General features: G+C 45.8%; 1 protein-coding gene across 1 annotated transcript in view; it reads right to left on the bottom strand.

Annotated features, from left to right (window-relative positions):
- Window positions 1–10,873: 10,873 nt before the first annotated feature.
- man1a1 (mannosidase, alpha, class 1A, member 1) overlaps window positions 10,874–18,033 on the bottom strand; it is a 126,183-nt gene continuing 119,023 nt past the window's right edge. Inside the window, exon 12 of the mRNA XM_086188678.1 lies at window positions 10,874–17,289. Coding sequence (XP_086044804.1) covers window positions 17,163–17,289 — 127 coding nt within the window. The 3' untranslated portion in view covers window positions 10,874–17,162. The remainder of the gene's footprint in view (window positions 17,290–18,033) is intronic.

Below are 18,033 nucleotides of genomic sequence, written 5' to 3'. Positions count from 1 at the left end.
ACAAGGTACATGTACTCGTACTCTACTGCGTACAAGCCTCATAAATGCTCGCTGATGTTCATCCTACTACTCTCCGTCTCTTCTCCGCTGTTGTGAGTCAAACCTGTCCAGAATATTGAAAACATACCATATTCATGATAATTCATATTCATAAATGAATACAAACACATGCAGGAGACCTGGGAAAACACATCCAACATCCTCTCATCCAGCGGTCATGTGATCTCCTCCACAAAGCCTTTTACTTTTTGCAAACACATTGTTATTAATGTCCTCATCTGAGGCCTGCATCAGAGAAAACACATCCACAAATGTCAGGGGAGTGAAGTATCAGTGCACACGAGGTCCCACATGACGTCAAAGCACCTGAACAGAAACTAGAATTGACAAAAGACCGACCGCTGAGTGTCCTGACGGGCGTCTCGCCAGCGGCCATGTTGCTCTGGCTTTGGTGCGTGTGATAGCTTCTGGCAAGCGAATGAGCTAAACACCTGAGAATGACGCGCAAGTTCGTCTGTTTTAATTAGGAAAGTAATTCCATGTATCAAAGTATGGTTGACGGTCCAAAAGCTACGTTCCCCGTGTTGGTTCTGATTCTCAGCTGGGAAACGCAGCTTTCTGTCGAAGAACTGGCGTTGAGCAAAAACGGGTTTTAGCCTTCAGACGGATTGAAAACTGTTTTGAGAACATTCCAGCACCCGTGGGAACCCTGTGGAGGCTTCGTGAGATGAATTCAGTACCAGGTAGAACAGTGAGTTACCAGGCCGGAGAAACGACTCATGACAGCTGACCAGGTTCTAACAGTCACTGGTTGACGTGTGTGTGTGTGTGTGTGTGTGTGTGTGTGTGTGTGTGTGTGTGTTGGATAAGCCCTCACAAATCCCTCCGGCATCTACGCCGATCAGAGGCTGATGTGACCGTTATTACAAGGTAACCCAGGAAACAAACACCACTGCTGAATGTTTCTCCGTCTTCACTCTGGGTCGGTGGGATTGCCGTAATTTTGTAGCCCAACTGGAAGTTAGCATGTCAGGGATGAGGTATTTTTGTTGTCCAACATGAAGAAGAGGAGTTTTTGCAGAACAACATTAAGTTAGCATGCCAAAGATGAGGTGTCTTTGTAGTTCAACAGGAAGTTAGCATGTCAAAAATAAGGTGTCTTTGTAGTTCAACGGGAAGTTAGCATGTCAAAGATGATGTGTCTTTGTAGTTCAACAGGAAGTTAGCAACTTAGGGATGAGGTATTTTCATAGTTCAACAGGAAGTTAGCATGTCAAAGATGAGGTGTCTTTGTAGTTCAACAGGAAGTTAGCATGTCAGGGGTGAGGTGTGTTTGTATTGTGGGTGACTGAATCAGTAAATCAGCTCTGTGGTGAACAAAAGTTGATGATCTTCCAGGTTTAGCTCATCAAGATCATCTTCACGAATGAACCCTTAATACGGAACCATTGTGCAGAAACGGGGGGGGGGCTCCCTCCAGTAAAACCTCAATGGAACAGTCCAGAACTCCAACTCAGACACTCTGGAAGGATCTGAGCAGCCGGAGTTCACCTTCCTGGTCATGACACATTCATAGGAATCAGAATATGCAGGTTAAGATCAATGGAACCGGCCCGACTCGGCCCACCAGCAGCACGCGGTTACATGACGCGCCGCCATAAACAACACGACTGTCCAGCGTTAATGAGTCAGACTATTAAACTCCATGAATGTTGGTTGTTGCCTGCAGACACTGAGGCTGTTAAAGAGATAAGACGCCTTATTTATTGAGACCGGGACCCGAGAAGACAAAATTCTCCTGACTTGGTGTGTGTGTGTGTGTGTATGTGTCATTGAGCACCAGAGGACATTTACCTGCCTCCACGTATCAGTAAATCAATAAAGCTGAAACAGACAGCAAGGGAGCGGCGTCCTTGGCTCGGTTTCTGGGTCTCAGTGACAAGAATAACAGCAACCGCTTCTCTGTCGTATCAAAGCTGATGCGACACACAAAATGCCGAAGTCACCAGTCAGAGTCAGAGGAGCGGCGGAGGGGAGGCGGTCGTCTAGATGGTTCACCTGTGCACTCCCTGATCAATACCTTCATAACGAGGTTTCCCTCAGGCAAAGGTTAGTGTTGTAGAAACATGACCATAAATATCATAATACACTCGGTAATGAGACCTCCGTCACAGTGTTCTCTCTGAGTGCTGTTGAGTTTCAGTTTGATTTGACAAATTCACAACTAACAGACTAACAAACTAACTGACGGAAACAGAACGTGAACGGCCGAGTCTATTTTTAGCTCACAAGGAGGAACCATGAGGCCTAAAACATGGAGGTTGTGCTGGTAGTGAAGAGAAGAATGGAGCAGGCGGCAGAAATATGGATTTCATCTGGCACAGCTGCATGATTGACTGCTCACTACTCTCTATTGTGTGCTGTGGATTGATTCAGTAGCTACAAACACACACACACACGGCTTGTTTGTCATCCATCTGCGTTCCTATTTTTAGACGATATAAAATTGAGGCACTCATTCCGCTTCACTTCTTCAAGCTTAATAATTGGAATATTTTATAGGAAGGTTTGAGCTCCGTCCTGCCGAGGGAATACACACTCCCACAATCCAATTACGAGAGCCCGGTGGCTCACCCAGAAAAGTAATAAAGTTGACAACATAATAACCACAACAATCTAATATCTGGTGGCACACTGGAAAATCCAGCATGCATCCTTAACACTGGAGGGTGAAGCACCAAATTGAAACATAATTGCATAACAAAAGGTGATTGTGCGAGGACGTTTTAGAGAGGAAACGCCGCGTTAGATCAGCTCAGAGCTTATCGGCAGGATCAGGATGTCTGCCGGCGCGACTTCACTCCGTCTGGCTGCACGCCGCGACGCATCCACGTGTCTGACAGAGTAATAAACCCTGTCGACAGCTCGACAACAACATCCACCAAGAGGAAAGGTGACAAAAAGGGGAAATACTGCAGTTGAAGCGTTTAGAATCAAATATCATGAAATGTAGGAGTGTTCCCTTAATTCATTTAAAAAAAAAAAGTACCTTTGTGATAGTTACGATGTGAAATGGAGGTAACCAGAAAAAGGGAAACAGCTACACTTTTAATTTCTTTTTAAAATAGTCAGCACTTCATTCTAAGATGCACATTTTTCAAATACGGTGTATTTTTAAACGCAGCTCTTGTTTTAAACTACTTTAAACAGGAGGGGGGACATAAACAACCTCTCAAAGAGTAGAATGCAAATTCAGGTTGAAACTGATGTTAAAACGTTCCTGAACTATGGATTCGTCAGTCAGAGTAGCGACTGAGTCGACGGCGTCGGTGTATTGAGGAGTTTCTCTCTAACTGGACCACTCTGGTTTTTAACTACGGGTTTCGTTGACCCACCTCGTTCTGATCGCTTGGACCAGTGACCACATCAGAAACTGGGTCCCGAGTTTCATTCAGGCCGGCAGGGAAACAACTGCTGATCAAACTTTTTCCAGCTCAGCCGGTTTCTTTGTCCTGATCAGCGTTGGAGCGGAAAATGCAAGTATGAAGACCAGTTGATGCCCTGTGCTGCTGAGCGACTGCTTTCAGAACAGAAACACTGATTTTAAAATGTGGTTCATCAGATGAGTATCTACATTAATACAGATGTTATTATGGTGCGATTATTTTAATAAATTTCTCAAATTTGACTGTAACAAAACAGCAAAGTTGATGTTTGTTCCAAATCTGATGTTCAAGTGAAATTCCTGAAATAAATTTGTCGTTGATACGAGCTTGAAGTATAAAACAATCTACCACGACGTGATAGTCGCCAGCAAATATCACACTATTAGGTGTTTGTGTGTGGCTCCAAAGGAGGAGCTAAACCAGACCTCATCACGTTGACCGTTAGCTTTGTACTGCTAACCATTGAATTTACGCTTCTGACGTCATCTGAAGTTCACCAGTAAACTTGTTGATGATAAAAATAAATCCTGGACGCCTCATCAACCTCAGAGTTGATTTATGGCACCTGTTGCCTATGAGATTTCTGGGTTTTAGAACTCGGCCCTGTGCCACACGTTAGCTGGACGTGCTATGGAATCCTTCCAACAGTTTCCAATTCAAAGACAAATGATTAAAAAAAAAGAAAAAACCTGTCTCATGTTTCAGAGAATTGTTAAAAAATACAACTGGGGGGGGGGGGAGTTGGATTTCTAAACCTGTTTCACCTTCTGTTCTCTCCAGTGGCATCCCAGGAGGAACCTCACTGACAGTTCCCTCGATAACGGAACGCCAACAGCATGCATATATGTATGGATGGTCTGTTTGGGGATTCAGTGTGTGTGTGTGTTTGTGTGTGTGTGGATGGATTCAAAGGCACCATGTCACTGCTGTCATCCCTCTGCTCCCCCGCCAGCTTATGTCGAGTAAATCTACATGGAGTCTGTCTCTTGTTCTGGATTCTGACTCTTAGCACAGCGACTCTCCCCCTCATCCATTATTCACAGCTTTGACGTGTCGTCTGCAGTGATTTGACGCACGACTGAAGAGCCGCAAACCTTAACGTTCCTTTGCATTAGGTGGTTTTTCCTCCACAATAACTCTGGGAATTCACAAGGTGACAGAAATGTTTTCAGGAGCAGCAAAAGCAGCTTTTCTGTTTCCATTACAGTGTGAAGTCACAAGCTGACATGAAAATCTTCCCGTTGTAAAATCAGAGTTTGACCGAACACACAAACTTAAAACGAGCCGAAGGAGAGTGAAATGACGTTCGGTCTGGACCAATGAGTGTCCCAACACCCCACTGCCACAAGTTTCTGCTTATTTATCCTCTGACAAAGGCAGAAATAAATCCTGAATAACCTGGAAATAACTTGTTAATCTGCTGGTTCCCTCGTCTCAAAGTTGGGTTTTTGGTTTAATGCTTGGAATAAAGTCTGTGGTGAACATGAGTTGAGGATATTTTAACATCTATAAACAATTTATATTTAAACCACTGTGGAAAATACACAGATTCATACATGTCTATCTTTATTTGACTCATCTTCTCCCCCTTTGATACTGCTTACTTATCTAGGATAGTCAATTTATTCATGCTTCAATCTGGAATGTCCACTTTACTGCTGTAACACTGTGAGCTTCATAGCCTTGGGACAAAATAAAATTCCCTCTTTATCTTCAGCGTCATCACGGCCAAGTGAGAAGAAACACAAAGCTTGTTGTGACGTTGAGTCAGGCATCAACAGCATAACGCTAGCTTCGTACTGCTAACGGTTGAGTTCACGCTTCCAAGACCATGACAAAAAATGTGTTAGGTCGTGAAGACGAACAAAACCTCTAAAATCTCTTAACTTTTGTTGGCCACTGAGATTATACTCAGCAATGATCCACAGTAATTCAGTGGAACAATCCCACTGGTTTCTGGCAGAGGGAACCCCAGAGACGATCACTTCCGGGTTCCCTGTGGCGCTCGAAACAGATCAGTCAAATCATCAGAGCCACTGACAGGTTTCACGCTGTCTGGCAGTAAATCCACAGCGATAAGGGAAATCAAAGTGCATGACATGAGGTGCATCAGTTGACATCTTCTCACTGTGAAAAGCCAAAAATGCAATTGGCACGTGAAGATGTGTCACAGGTGGACACACCTTCCCCCACCCTCTGTCTAATGTGTTGTAATTCACCCAAATGATGCCTGTTGCCGTGTTCACAGCAAACGTTTGGTCTCAGTTTCTATTGTCCATTAACAGTTTTCACATCCATCCAGTTTTTAATGCTGGATTATACTGTACTTCAGCTCCAGTTTCTTGGACTCTCCAGTCCCCATTGAAGTCCAGGTGGTGCTGGACATGAACTGGCTCAAATTCCTAGGGATTAACTGATGAAGAAAAAAAAAAAGGTTTGGCCTTCAAAATGGCCACGAACAGATCAAGTCCTCCTCAAACACAGTCATTAACGGGGGATTTGTGGCAGCACTGCAGGGTCACTGTGAGTGGTGTTAATGTTCTGGCTGATCGGTGGATCTGTGGGTGGAGGCTTCATACGTGGATGGAGGCTTCATACGTGGATGGAGGCTACATACGTGGATGGAGGCTTCATACGTGGATGGAGGCTACTTACGTGGATGGAGGCTTCATACGTGGATGGAGGCTACATACGTGGATGGAGGCTTCATACGTGGATGGAGGCTACATATGTGGATGGAGGCTTCATACGTGGATGGAGGCTACAGCTCCCTCGCACTGCTGGGAAAAGGAAATCATAGACGTTTACCTCATGTACTACAAAAAAAAAGGTAAAACTATGAAGTATCTTGAGTAGAGAGGAGAAAACACTACCAAGTCAGCCAGTAAAACCAAGCAGCAGCTGAAAGCGGCTCCATCTATATCATATTTCTTCGAGCCGGAGTGAAGCAGAAGCCTTTCAACTTGAAAAAGATGATGATTTGGATGAAATGGGACAAAAGGCCGTGAAGACGACTGACGATATTGGACAGAGACGAGTGAGAAGCAGGCTGCTCTAACCTTGAATGAAAGCTTCTTGCTGTTGTTGAAATATGCATTCAGATACATTCGCCAGGAGGATTTTCAGATACGCTGACAGGATAATAGAGGAGGGAACAAAGTGCATGCTGGGTAACATCAGGCCACTCCTGACATGAAGGGAGGATGGGATACGGGGATAGAAGTGGAGGAAGGGGACGCACTGGGATGTGGTGTCAGACATTCTGGACTTTAATGAGTCTGCAGCCAACTTTTAAAGTGAGTGATTGGTGTTGGGGGCGAATGTGCTCAAGAGATGAAGGTTCTAGAAGTGGAGCGGGACTCCCCAGAACACGCCGGCTCTGAAGATCTGCCGCTGTGAGGGAGAACAACAGTGGGACCTTTCTGGTTCTCCACTCAGCAACTAACTGAAAAGCACTTAAAACATAAACAGTCTGACCCCTGAACCACCGTGAGGCTCGTTCTCAAGTACCAGCCCTGCAGGTCGACTCCAGACCGGCGCTGCTAAGTGCCGTTGTGAAGAGCGACTGAAGCTCCAGGAAAAGTTGAACGGGGGGGGGGGGGGGGGCAAGAGTTTCACCGCTAGCTAGTAAGTCATTAACTCATCAAAAGAAAATGAAGTGCCACCAATACAGCTAATTAATTATTTGTTTGTCTTTTCTCAAGCTCAAATATCAAAGAGTTTCAGGTTTCGTCAGGATTTGCTTCTTTTTAAAACCATTTATGAGAGAAAATGAAGGTTTTGATGTGTTGGATGAGCAACAGAGGCAATTTGGGAAAACGTGACAAGCATTCATCACGTTGTCTTGACATTTGATAGAATAATTTTTCCTTGATTAATCGTGAAAACAATGTCCTGGGTTGCAGTCCAACTCGCAGCAGTGAAGAAACCCGTGTTTCAGACACGTTTCGTCCTGTTCCCTGTTGATCTGAGTCCATCTGTGTCCTTGCATGTGAACGACAGCGTCATCCGTCTGGGGGTGATGAGGCCCGGGCTTCTACACTCACCTGTTCACACTGGTAACAAGCTAAATGATTAATTATGACACTCGCTAAGTGTCCTTATTCTGTCTGTCTCCCCCTCCAATCTATTTGTCTCCATCAATGAGCTGTGAAGGTCACTTAGCAAAGACGGTCCACGACCAGGCAGCAGTCATGACGACGTAGGAGGACACGATCAGCGCTGGAACTTCCCCCTGCAGTTGCTGGGAGCACGTCTGCTATCCCGCTCACAGAAGAAGCCATCGACTAGTTTACAAGACGGTCTGAGAGCTTTTTATAGCAGGCAAGTAAAAAGCTTAAATGTGAGGAAAAACCCTGAAGTCTATCTTGTCACACTCGCTCAATAAAAGATGAGCGCTCGAGAGAAAAACAGTTCCACCGTCAGGGTTATTGTGGCGCCGCAGATTTATGCTCATCGTCCTCCTCGGTACACATGTACACGCAAACATGAGGGAGTGTTCAGGAACACGCCGTCTTTGTTCTGTAATCTGCTCCCTGCTCCCGGATGAAAGTTGTTTACTCTTCAAAGCCCCGCTCCTCTAAACTGGGTGTAATCGCAGTCGGCCGCTGTTCTGCAGGTACATGAAAGAACGAGAGGAGAGAGTCAGGAAAGCAGGAGAGACGAGGGAAGGAAGGAGAAGAGGAGTGGAGAGAAGGCGGACGCCCTTCTGAAGAACACCTGCAGACGTGAGGGACACACCAGATACACCTGCAGTTGTGACGCACACCTGCAGAAATGAGACTCACACCTGCAGAAGTGACACACCTGCAGACATGACACCCCTGCAGACGTGAGGGACACACCAGATACACCTGCAGTTGTGACGCACACCTGCAGAAATGAGACTCACACCTGCAGAAGTGACACACCTGCAGACATGACACACCTCCAGACGTGAGGGACACACCAGATACACCTGCAGTTGTGACGCACACCTGCAGAAATGAGACTCACACCTGCAGACGTGACACACCTGCAGAAATGAGAAACACACCTGCAGATGTGAGACACACCTGCATGTCACACACACCTGCAGACGTGAGGGACACACCAGATACACCTGCAGTTGTGACACACACCTGCAGAAATGAGACTCACACCTGCAGAGATACACACCTGCAGACGTGAGGGACACACCAGATACACCTGCAGTTGTGACACACACCTGCAGAAATGAGACACACCTGCAGAGATACACACCTGCAGAGATACACACCTGCAGAAATGAGAAACACACTTGCAGACGGGAGACACACCTGCAGACGTGAGAAACACACCTGCAGACGTGACGCGCACCTGCAGAAGTTAATGTGTTTTCAACTCATGGGAGCAGCATGTATGTTGAGCCCACGACTTGAGGAAGGTTTGGCCTCAAAAAGGGTGTGGCCACCTGCGTTAGAAAGGTGCGGCCATGTGTTATGAAGGGGATTTTCTGTTAAACGTTTCAGCTGCATTTTCACAACATTTTGGTAAAATTACTTTAAAACCCAACACATTCTAAAAGTTCTTCATATGTTCTGTACGCGGAAATCTGAACTTGTTAAGCAGCAAAGCTGCTTCACGAGAACTGCTGGTGCCACCTGACCTCTGAGGTGTGGTGGTGTGGAACGCGGCACTGTGACTGTTTGCCAAAGTTGTTACCAGCATCTTCACGCTCACCTGTTGTCTCATCAAACATTTGCCTTTTACACTGCGGAGGCTGGTGGAAGATCTGAGACCATAAAAGAAAAAGAAAAAAAATAACGCAGAAAGTAAGAAACCCATTCTTAAAGGTGATGAACAAGAGAATTTCAAGTGCAGGGAGAAAACCTGGGAGAGCGCTGCTCTTATGTGTCTCTGCTGCCCTCTAGTGGTCACAGGGAGGACCTGCTCCTCCATCATGAGCAGGATTCTACTAACAGCAACAGTCCGGACAGGAAAACTTTCTGAGAGAGACAACGTGCAGGATTTAGGAGAGCGCATCACATTGTACTGAGCGTGGAAAAGACACGAGTTGTCAAGGGAAACAAAATTAAATCAAATAAAATTCAATTTCAAAAAAATCAGCTTAGGTGTTCTGAATTAAAACATTCAATAGTAAAGAACTCACTGATCGTTTTCACACCGTGAAAAGACGCAGCACGCAAAACGGCTGAAAAACAACCAAAAAAAAGCACAGACAAACACGACTTATTAAAAGATTTTTTTTTTATTCACAATAGAAGTGTAACAAATATAGTTTATTAAAAAGTCTGCTGCTCATTAATATCATTTTAATCCATAAGCTCAGAAGAGTTTTATATAAATGTAGAGCGGCTTATTTGCCAGAATGGAATATTTACATTGTTTTCCATAATAATAATAATAATACTACTAATAATATTAACACAATAAAACATTTTCCCACAAAATTAAAATATTGCATATAAACGCAAAGTAAACTATGTGCAATGGAATGATTATCAGCAACATTTGTACAGGTACATTTCTGAGGTTGGTTTCACACGGTCTTAAAGGGGAATGACACCTTTTGAACAATTCAGAGTAGTTTTGAGACGCTTCAGTCATTCAGCCAGAAGAAGGAAAGGAGACGGACTCCCATTTTCACAAAGACTGACTTGATCGTGAATTTGGCTTCAAGGAGTGACATTTCCCTTTAATGTTCGCTAATAGAAAGGCATTGGAAAACAACAGATCGTCATCACAATATTCAGGAAATCAGCAGAAACAAATCGACCTTCTAATGAGAAACAAATGGAGGTCTGACAACCAGACGTCCAACTACAGTAAGTGAAGCTGATTCAACAACCAAATACATTCGACGTTTCCTCCCTGGATGGGAAGTGAAACGACAGGATCATCAGAACGCTCCACGAGGGCGTCGACGGGGACGCCGCGGACGATCGGCCTTAGAATGCGAATGCTTCCCACTCGACTTTCCCCGAAGTCCAGATTTCACATCTGGGTCAGATATTTAACATACGGCACAAATCTGAAATGTAGAGTTACACAGACATCTGCAAGTGGTGTGTTAAAACTACGCCAGCAGGGGGCGCTACCGTCAGAAAACCCTCATTTCAAGAGTACGCGGATGTGTTCACGGCCAGCCGACAGCACTGAGCCCTGCAGGGGCGTCGGCATCGTTGTGGCTTCCCTCCACCAGAAAGCCAACAGGATCGCTCCACCGGGTTCTGGGTTTTTGCCTGAAATCAACTCTGTAGTTAAGAGACGTTTTCATGAGGTCGAAGGAAAACCACTGATTTTTATATTTTCAAAGCCCTAAATGAAGTCATTAGCGGTACAAAGCTAACGCTAAGCAGTGAACCCGCGACATCACGGGCGCTTGAAGCTTAGCTACTCGTAAGCGACCATCATGTTTAAGTCGTGTAAAGCCTCTTCGTTTTGCATTTACAGAAATATTAAAACATTAACTTAAGTTTGTGTTGACTACAGACTCATTTCAGGCGTTTAAGAGGTAGCAACCCTTTGACTTGGAGGCCAGGGAACCGACTCATTCCTGTCTTCACGACTTATTGGAGCAATTCACCAAAAATAATCTCCAACGCTACAAAAATCTCTGCAATTTCGATGTTGGAGCGGGACTAAGAGACCACGTAAGGGTTTTCAATACCTCCATGGCGCAATGCTCAAACATGTTCAGAAAGTTTTGTAGTTTTCAATCAGATCATCAGTCCGTCAGAACTGTTGCAGCAGTCGGAACGCTTTAAATGTAACAGTTCTTTTCATTGAGTTAAGTGACAGAAAGAAGGTGAAAATGATGATTGACAGTTCAACGACTTGGCCGACGACTTACATGAACGGGTTTCCGTTTAAAAGCACAGTTTAAGTTTGCACGCTGAAAACGAATTGAACAGCGAGCACGCAAAGATTTAAGAGTCACGTCGGCGTGGGTCCCGTTAAATCCAGATTAACACAAACATCAACTAAAACAGCAGTCAGACGGCTGCGTGTGAGCGGCGCGCCCCCCGACAGCAGCGACCCCAGCCACAGGCTCTGGATGGGTTTGTGGAAGCAGCTTCAGCACGTCAGCGCGACATCAACGGCCGGTCAAATGTTCAAAACACCCTCGCGTGTCCAGTTTTTACCAACATTCATGCAGGCGGCGATGACAAGTGAGAAATAAAATCACGCCAACATGGATGCGGGTCATCAATCACTGAGAAGCCGTCTGTCCATGCAGGCGCAGAGTGACGACCCCCTCCCTCGAAGCCTCACGTACAAGTTCCGTCATCATGGCCGCTATCGCCCTTCACAGTCTTCGCTTCAGAGTTCAGCCGGCAGCTTAACGGCGTTCAGACCGTGAAGACTCAAAGCTGTTGGTTTGACAGCCGACGGCAGGAAGCGCGACTTTACTGACACGGTAAAATGGGACGAGCTGAAAGATCAGCAGTCTCACCGGCGACAGCTGAGTGAAGCAGACGAGTCGAGTCTGGCAGTGGAAGGAAAGTTAACTGCACAAATGGTGGTTCCTCACTCCAGAACATCGGGATCAAGTGCTTTTTATGTCCTTTATGACAGAAAATCAGGGACAACGTTCCACTGGCAACTGGACTCTCGGAGAACGTTTTGAAACTTCTTGACATTTTGAAGAATCAAGGATCGATCAATTAGTGAAAACTAATTAGCAGATCATTTGAAGACAAAAAAAAAAAAAAGACGATGAGGTGCCTCCGGTTTTGGGATCACCTCTAGGTTTGGGATCTGTTGTTACACAGAAACACAACACATCAAATCTTAACGATGAACTCCAGATCGACACCTCTCTAGCAGATGTGGTTGCCGTCGGCGTCTGATCAAAGTTCTGCTTCGCACTTTCTGAAGCTTTGGAGAAACTCTTTTAAAGGAAACCTCCACGGTGTTTGTGAAGCGTCTCCTCCGTTTTATTTTGATGGGTATTTGCCCCCAAGTATGATTAAAAATTAGCTTTAGCCACAGATTTCAGATCGATGGTGGACAGTGCTAACAGGCTACGAGTGAGCTAGTAGGCTACGGCCATCTCTGAGGCCATCCCACATGGACTACAAAAACACACACAGACTTGGCCCCAGACTAATCAGCCAGCTCTGCCACTGCTTTGCTCGAGTGTGGGGATGAGATGTTGGATATTTAATCTTCCGTGTGAATCGCAGGATTCTTCAAGTCGAGGAATCGTAACCCACAAGCACAGATCAGCTCGCCTGTTTTCCATTTCTCAGCTGACACCATGGAGCCTCAAAACTGGAGAAACCAGGGTGTTGTTGAACTGTTGACCGGTGCCACACGAACACTCAAATGCATCTGTTTGGTCCTGTAATATTAAATATTCCTAAATTTATGTTTCTGAACCACGAATCGCAGAAATAAAACAAAAACAAAAAAGCGTGTCTTTCCTGCACTGAGACGTTTCCTGTGTCGGATGTCCAAAAACATCCGCCCTCGTCTTCCTCGCCTCTATCTGCCTACACACGTCGCTTCAAGGTTTGTGCTTTCTGAGATAAAACAAGAAAACAACAACAAAAGCACAAGTGAACAAAGACAAATGCATATAAAACACTTCACATTGGATGGTACATTCACACCTCCCTCCCCGCCCGTGTTTGATCGACTCCCAGGTGGTTTCTCTGCCCCCCTTTTTCACATTGAACACTTCGAGATGCGGCGTGTAGCAGGAACGAACACGGAACCAGCAGAGGTCGACTGGAAACTACGGCGGGAGCAACACAGCTCATCACCAAAACTCTCATTTCTGGTGCATGAACTAGGCGTGAAGCTCCGTTGTTCTTTGTCTACAACCCGATGAGGCGGCACCACCTGGGGGTCCCAACAGCTCCAGGTCCTAGGTCGCACAACTACAGAATAAATTAACACAGTCAGCCTTTACAATACATCTTAACGAGGATAATAAACGTCTCCAAGGAAACGAAAACAGCCCCAGCAGCGGCGCTGATGCCTGTACAGTGATAGGAACACCAGAGGAGCTGGGGGTCATCACAGCGTGACGGCTTCCCACTGGCAGTTCCCCACAGCTTGGAGTCGACTTCCCATGACAACACAACCTCTGGAACATCTGGTTTCATGTGAGCAATGCAGGAACCCAAATCTACCGGCGCAAACCCAACTTAACCGCTAACGAGCTACACGACGCGATGCAGTATGAACAAATATGAATCAATACTCAGCTGAAGAGATTTCACCTCACGGAACCACCTGGAATCTCGTTTTCAGGCATCGGAGGAGCGCGTTTTCATGAATTTTTTCCTCAAGACTTCCATGATCAAATTAACCAGAAGGCCAGTGTGGAAATCCCCGCGCAGTCGATATTCGTTTGGACAACAAAAGGAGAATAATGATGAGAATAATGAATCCTGGTGATACTTTTCATCCTCAGAAAGACAAATAAAATAATAAAAAAAGGAAAAACAGATATTGTAATGTTGAAGGCGGGATTCCACTGGGATTTGGGACAAAAATAAAAGAGACATTTGTCTGCAGAAGAGCATTTGCAGCATCAAGCACATCACTTGAGATGCGGCTTGGCTTCGTCACGTATCACACCTCCAGGTTCTGGACACGGCACCGGGAAATTTAAGGTTTGGATTTGTTGCTCACCCCCGGGAACCTCGTCTGAAGATTTCTAGTGTTGCAAGGTGGAATTTACTTCAGAAATCAGAGATGCAACGGACATAACGTCCTCAGAGATGTCACTTAGGTATTTGTTGGCTACCACAACCCTGGGATCATCTTGATAAATGCTTGTCCTGTCACTTACTGTCCGTCTGTCTGGTGTTTTTCCAAATTTCTCTCCCCCCGCTGACAGACGCCTCCAGTTTTAGCTCCAGCGCCTCGGCCGGGCAGCTGGAGCTAATGAGAGTTGCTCAGACAGCGACTGTGCTGTTGACTAACGACCGGCCATCTGCCAGATCTCCTCCTGACATTCAAGAGTACTTAGGACTCATTTGTGAGAAGCAGAACATTTATAATCCACCACTGCTTTGAGTCAGGAAAGGACCAGAAGTACCAGACAGAGTGAGCCACTCCGTCACCGTGGAAATGTAAAATAAACGACTTTCACAGCTCACAGACGGACCAACAGAACAGCAGCTGACGTTTGCATCTTAAACACAACTTGATCCTGAAAAGATGTGGAGTTTAAAGTTTTCCATCAGATATCAGAATCGGAATATCTGAGCAGGACATGCGAGACTCCAAGCTGGTGTGGACTGTAACTGCAGCTTCTCACCACTAGATGTCAGTGTAGCTACAGAAATGTCTGCTGCTGGCAGTTCAGGAGGAGCTCAGACGTTGGTGACGCCACTGAGATGATTCCGACGCTCTCGGGGTCTCTGAGAAGCAGGTTTCCACCGAGTCACTCAAGTCAAAGGTCACATTAAGAAACAGGACTTATTCTTTAATCCCCATCTTGTTGTGGGAGGTCCTAAATCTATTTTAAGCCTCTAATCTTGGGTCTGAATGAGCTGCACCCCCCCCCCCCCCTCCTTGGACACCTGTCCTACAGTGAAGGCACTAGATCGAAGACTACAACTGCATTTCTCAGTCTACACTTCTGTGTGGCACCACCTTCACCAGGAAACATCATCAGTTGAAACCAACGCGAAATGAGCAACAACAGTTTGAGGACAGCGATGACCCCCCCACCATGGTTGAGCTGTGTTGAGTCAGTATGGCTTCTTCAGTGTGTGTGAAGGTGAAGTATAACTGGGTGTCTGCGTCTCCTCACGGAGGAGGGAAGGAGCAGACCCGAGAAGGAGAAACTCAACAAGACAAAGAGGATTCGACCGACGTGCAGGTTTGCTGATGATTGGCGGGAGGCAGACCTCCACGCGCCTCCTCGCCACACCGTCCAATCACATCACACAGACGATGGCACGAAAACACGAATACCACTAGAGTCCATCCTGCTGCACCTGAAGCAGTCGTTACAGTTTGACGGGGTATTGGTGACGGTTCCGAAAACTGAGACCAGATGATGCGACTGGCGTTCACGGGAGTCATCAGCTGGATCTCCGATTTCGTTTTGCGAAACATCTGACCGACCAATAACTGTTTCTCCTCTTTCGTAACACTGAAACAAATCAAACGATGAGATATCGCGAGAAAAGCTGAACGGTTTCATTCCCTGATGACATCACATCAGCTCAGCTCCATATAAGGGCAGTACTAGTACATATATATATATATATATATATATATATATATATATATATATTTATATTTATACATATATATATATTTATTTATATATAGTTAAATAGCGTATATCTACATATAAACTCTGGGAAATTAAACAAACATGATCATAGTAGAAATGTTCGCGCCAGAACCTACAAATATATGGTGGGATGTTCCGTCAGGAGCAAAAATGAACGTTTAACTGGATTTGACATGAATCATCACTGCTCATGCTGTATATTTGGTATCGGATCAGTACTTTCAAGCATCACAATCAGTACCAGGAAGGCATCCACCATCCATTGTTGCTAACAAACCAAATAAACTGCTGAAAGAAGCTTCCAAAAAAAAGAAAGAAAGGAAAAGCCCCAAACTACTCAAGTATTTTCTTAATGAAACCAAGTTTTTGGAAACCTAACTAATTAAGAGAAGAAGAAAGAGCTTATTGATGTTTCTGGAACACTTAGGGAACGTTTCAATACTGCAGTGATTGTAGTTTTGGCTTTTTAGACTTAGTCATCATCGACACTGAAATTCTTCCACACAACAAAAGTTTTTTTTTTAACACAGACTAGGATTTGAAAAAAATGATCAAAAAACCCATCACCAGCTTTGAAAACCCCACGTCGGTCGAACCTCAGATCGGTGGACGCGTGAGGAAGGGAAATGAAGAAGCTAAAAACCAATGATGTAAGCAGAAGAAGAAGAGGAGGGCTAGCTTTGTGTAAACGTTGTCGGGAGGAAGCGAAGTTAGTGGCAGGCGGGGCGCTGGAGAGGCTGGTCGTCCCGACTCACACCCACTCACACCCACTTGCGCTACGTCTTCACTCCCACAGTAACACCCGCACGTGTTTAGAAAATCATTCCTCAGAAGTCAAACGTTGGCGGCACCAGTGCTGATGTGTGTGTGGTGGTTCCTATTGACACTGAAGCAGAACGGCAGAAGGAAGAGACGACGCGTGAGAAGAAGTGAACCGAACGTCCGGTAGCTCGCTACCTTGATCTGAGTCAGCCTTGTGATCCTCAGGCCAACGCTGCAGTTTCTCTGGCTCCCAAAGACCAAGGTCCAGAGTACCCACACACAAGGAGCCAGCAGTTTCAGGCCCTTCGGGGCTCCCTTCATGAAAAGCAGACGGAGCCGTAGCTGCGAACAAAAAAACAAAACCCACACCTGCTGATTAAGGTGCTAACTGGTCAGACTGCCCCTCTGGAGGAGTGAAGCAACGATTGTACCACTTTATACTGCAAGAATATCAACTCATCACTCATCGAGAGGGACAAGCTAGGACGCTGTCCAGGTAAAGAACGTCTACAAAAAAACAACAAAAAAAACAAAAACTTTCAAGAGGGACGCATCAACAGGAATTCAGTGCTGCCAGACTGGAACTCCACTTTGATCCCATTAAGAATGAAAAAGAAAATCCGTGTCCAATCAGGAGGCGTCAGGCAGCAGCAGCGCTGGGCTCAGGTTTACAGGATCAGAGGTTCTGTCAGCGCAGCGGTCCTCTACTCCACCTCGTTGGGTCTGTCCGTCTGGTCCCGCTTGATGACGGGTAAAGGGTGAGCCTCGGTGTTGAAGACCCAGTGCTCGAACGCGAGGTGGTTGTCATCAGAGAAGAGCAGGTAGAGATACCTGGAGGAGAGCGAGAGAGGAGAGGAGAGGAGAACAACACGTCAACAACATCGCACGTGAACTGCAATAAATAGGATAAACCCCCAAAAATGTCGTCGCCATTTTGTTTTGCTGAGAGTCTCAGGACGACGCCCTCCTGAGTTCCTACTCACAACATCCAGGACAGTTCATGAAGGCCAGAACAAAATGGAACCTAAAGAGGATCTTCACTCGCCCCGTTGGGAGCCAGCAGCGGTGGGGCTGCAGCACCATTTCAACTCTGGTTATTTCCATTCATCACACAGGAAAATGGAGGCGGGAAAATAGGGTTCAGAAGAAGGAGGAAAACAACCCTCGAGTCGCCCTTCAACGGAAATGTGATACAATCATGGATCAATGCTTCCACGCTAACGATGTGGAAGTGAAACCAAACACTCCAAACACAGGAGACACATCAACGCTACTTCTCGGTGGATCTATTCTCCACTTGCTGAGTCATGGTTGCGGCCGTGCTTTACTGTGATTGGCTGACGACGCGCCAGAGTGGAGGATAACCAGGGATGTTTGTCCTCTCCTTCCCGGGAGAAGAATCCTTCTGTAACTCATGTGAGCACAATGTTGAAACAGAACAGCTACTGGGGACATGAAGAACTGTCAACAAAATAAGAAAATGTATTTGACAGGGACAGGAAGATGTTGACTCAGAAAATAATCGTTTCATAACTCTAGGATCGGGAGCCCTCCTGGAGGTCCCCACCAAAACAA

This window comes from Aulostomus chinensis, chromosome 20 (assembly GCF_037954235.1).
Source record: "Aulostomus chinensis isolate RoL2024-O1b breed Wild chromosome 20, RoL_Achi_v1.0, whole genome shotgun sequence".
Classification (NCBI taxonomy): domain Eukaryota; kingdom Metazoa; phylum Chordata; class Actinopteri; order Syngnathiformes; family Aulostomidae; genus Aulostomus; species Aulostomus chinensis.
This window is presented reverse-complemented; position numbering and strand designations above follow the sequence as displayed.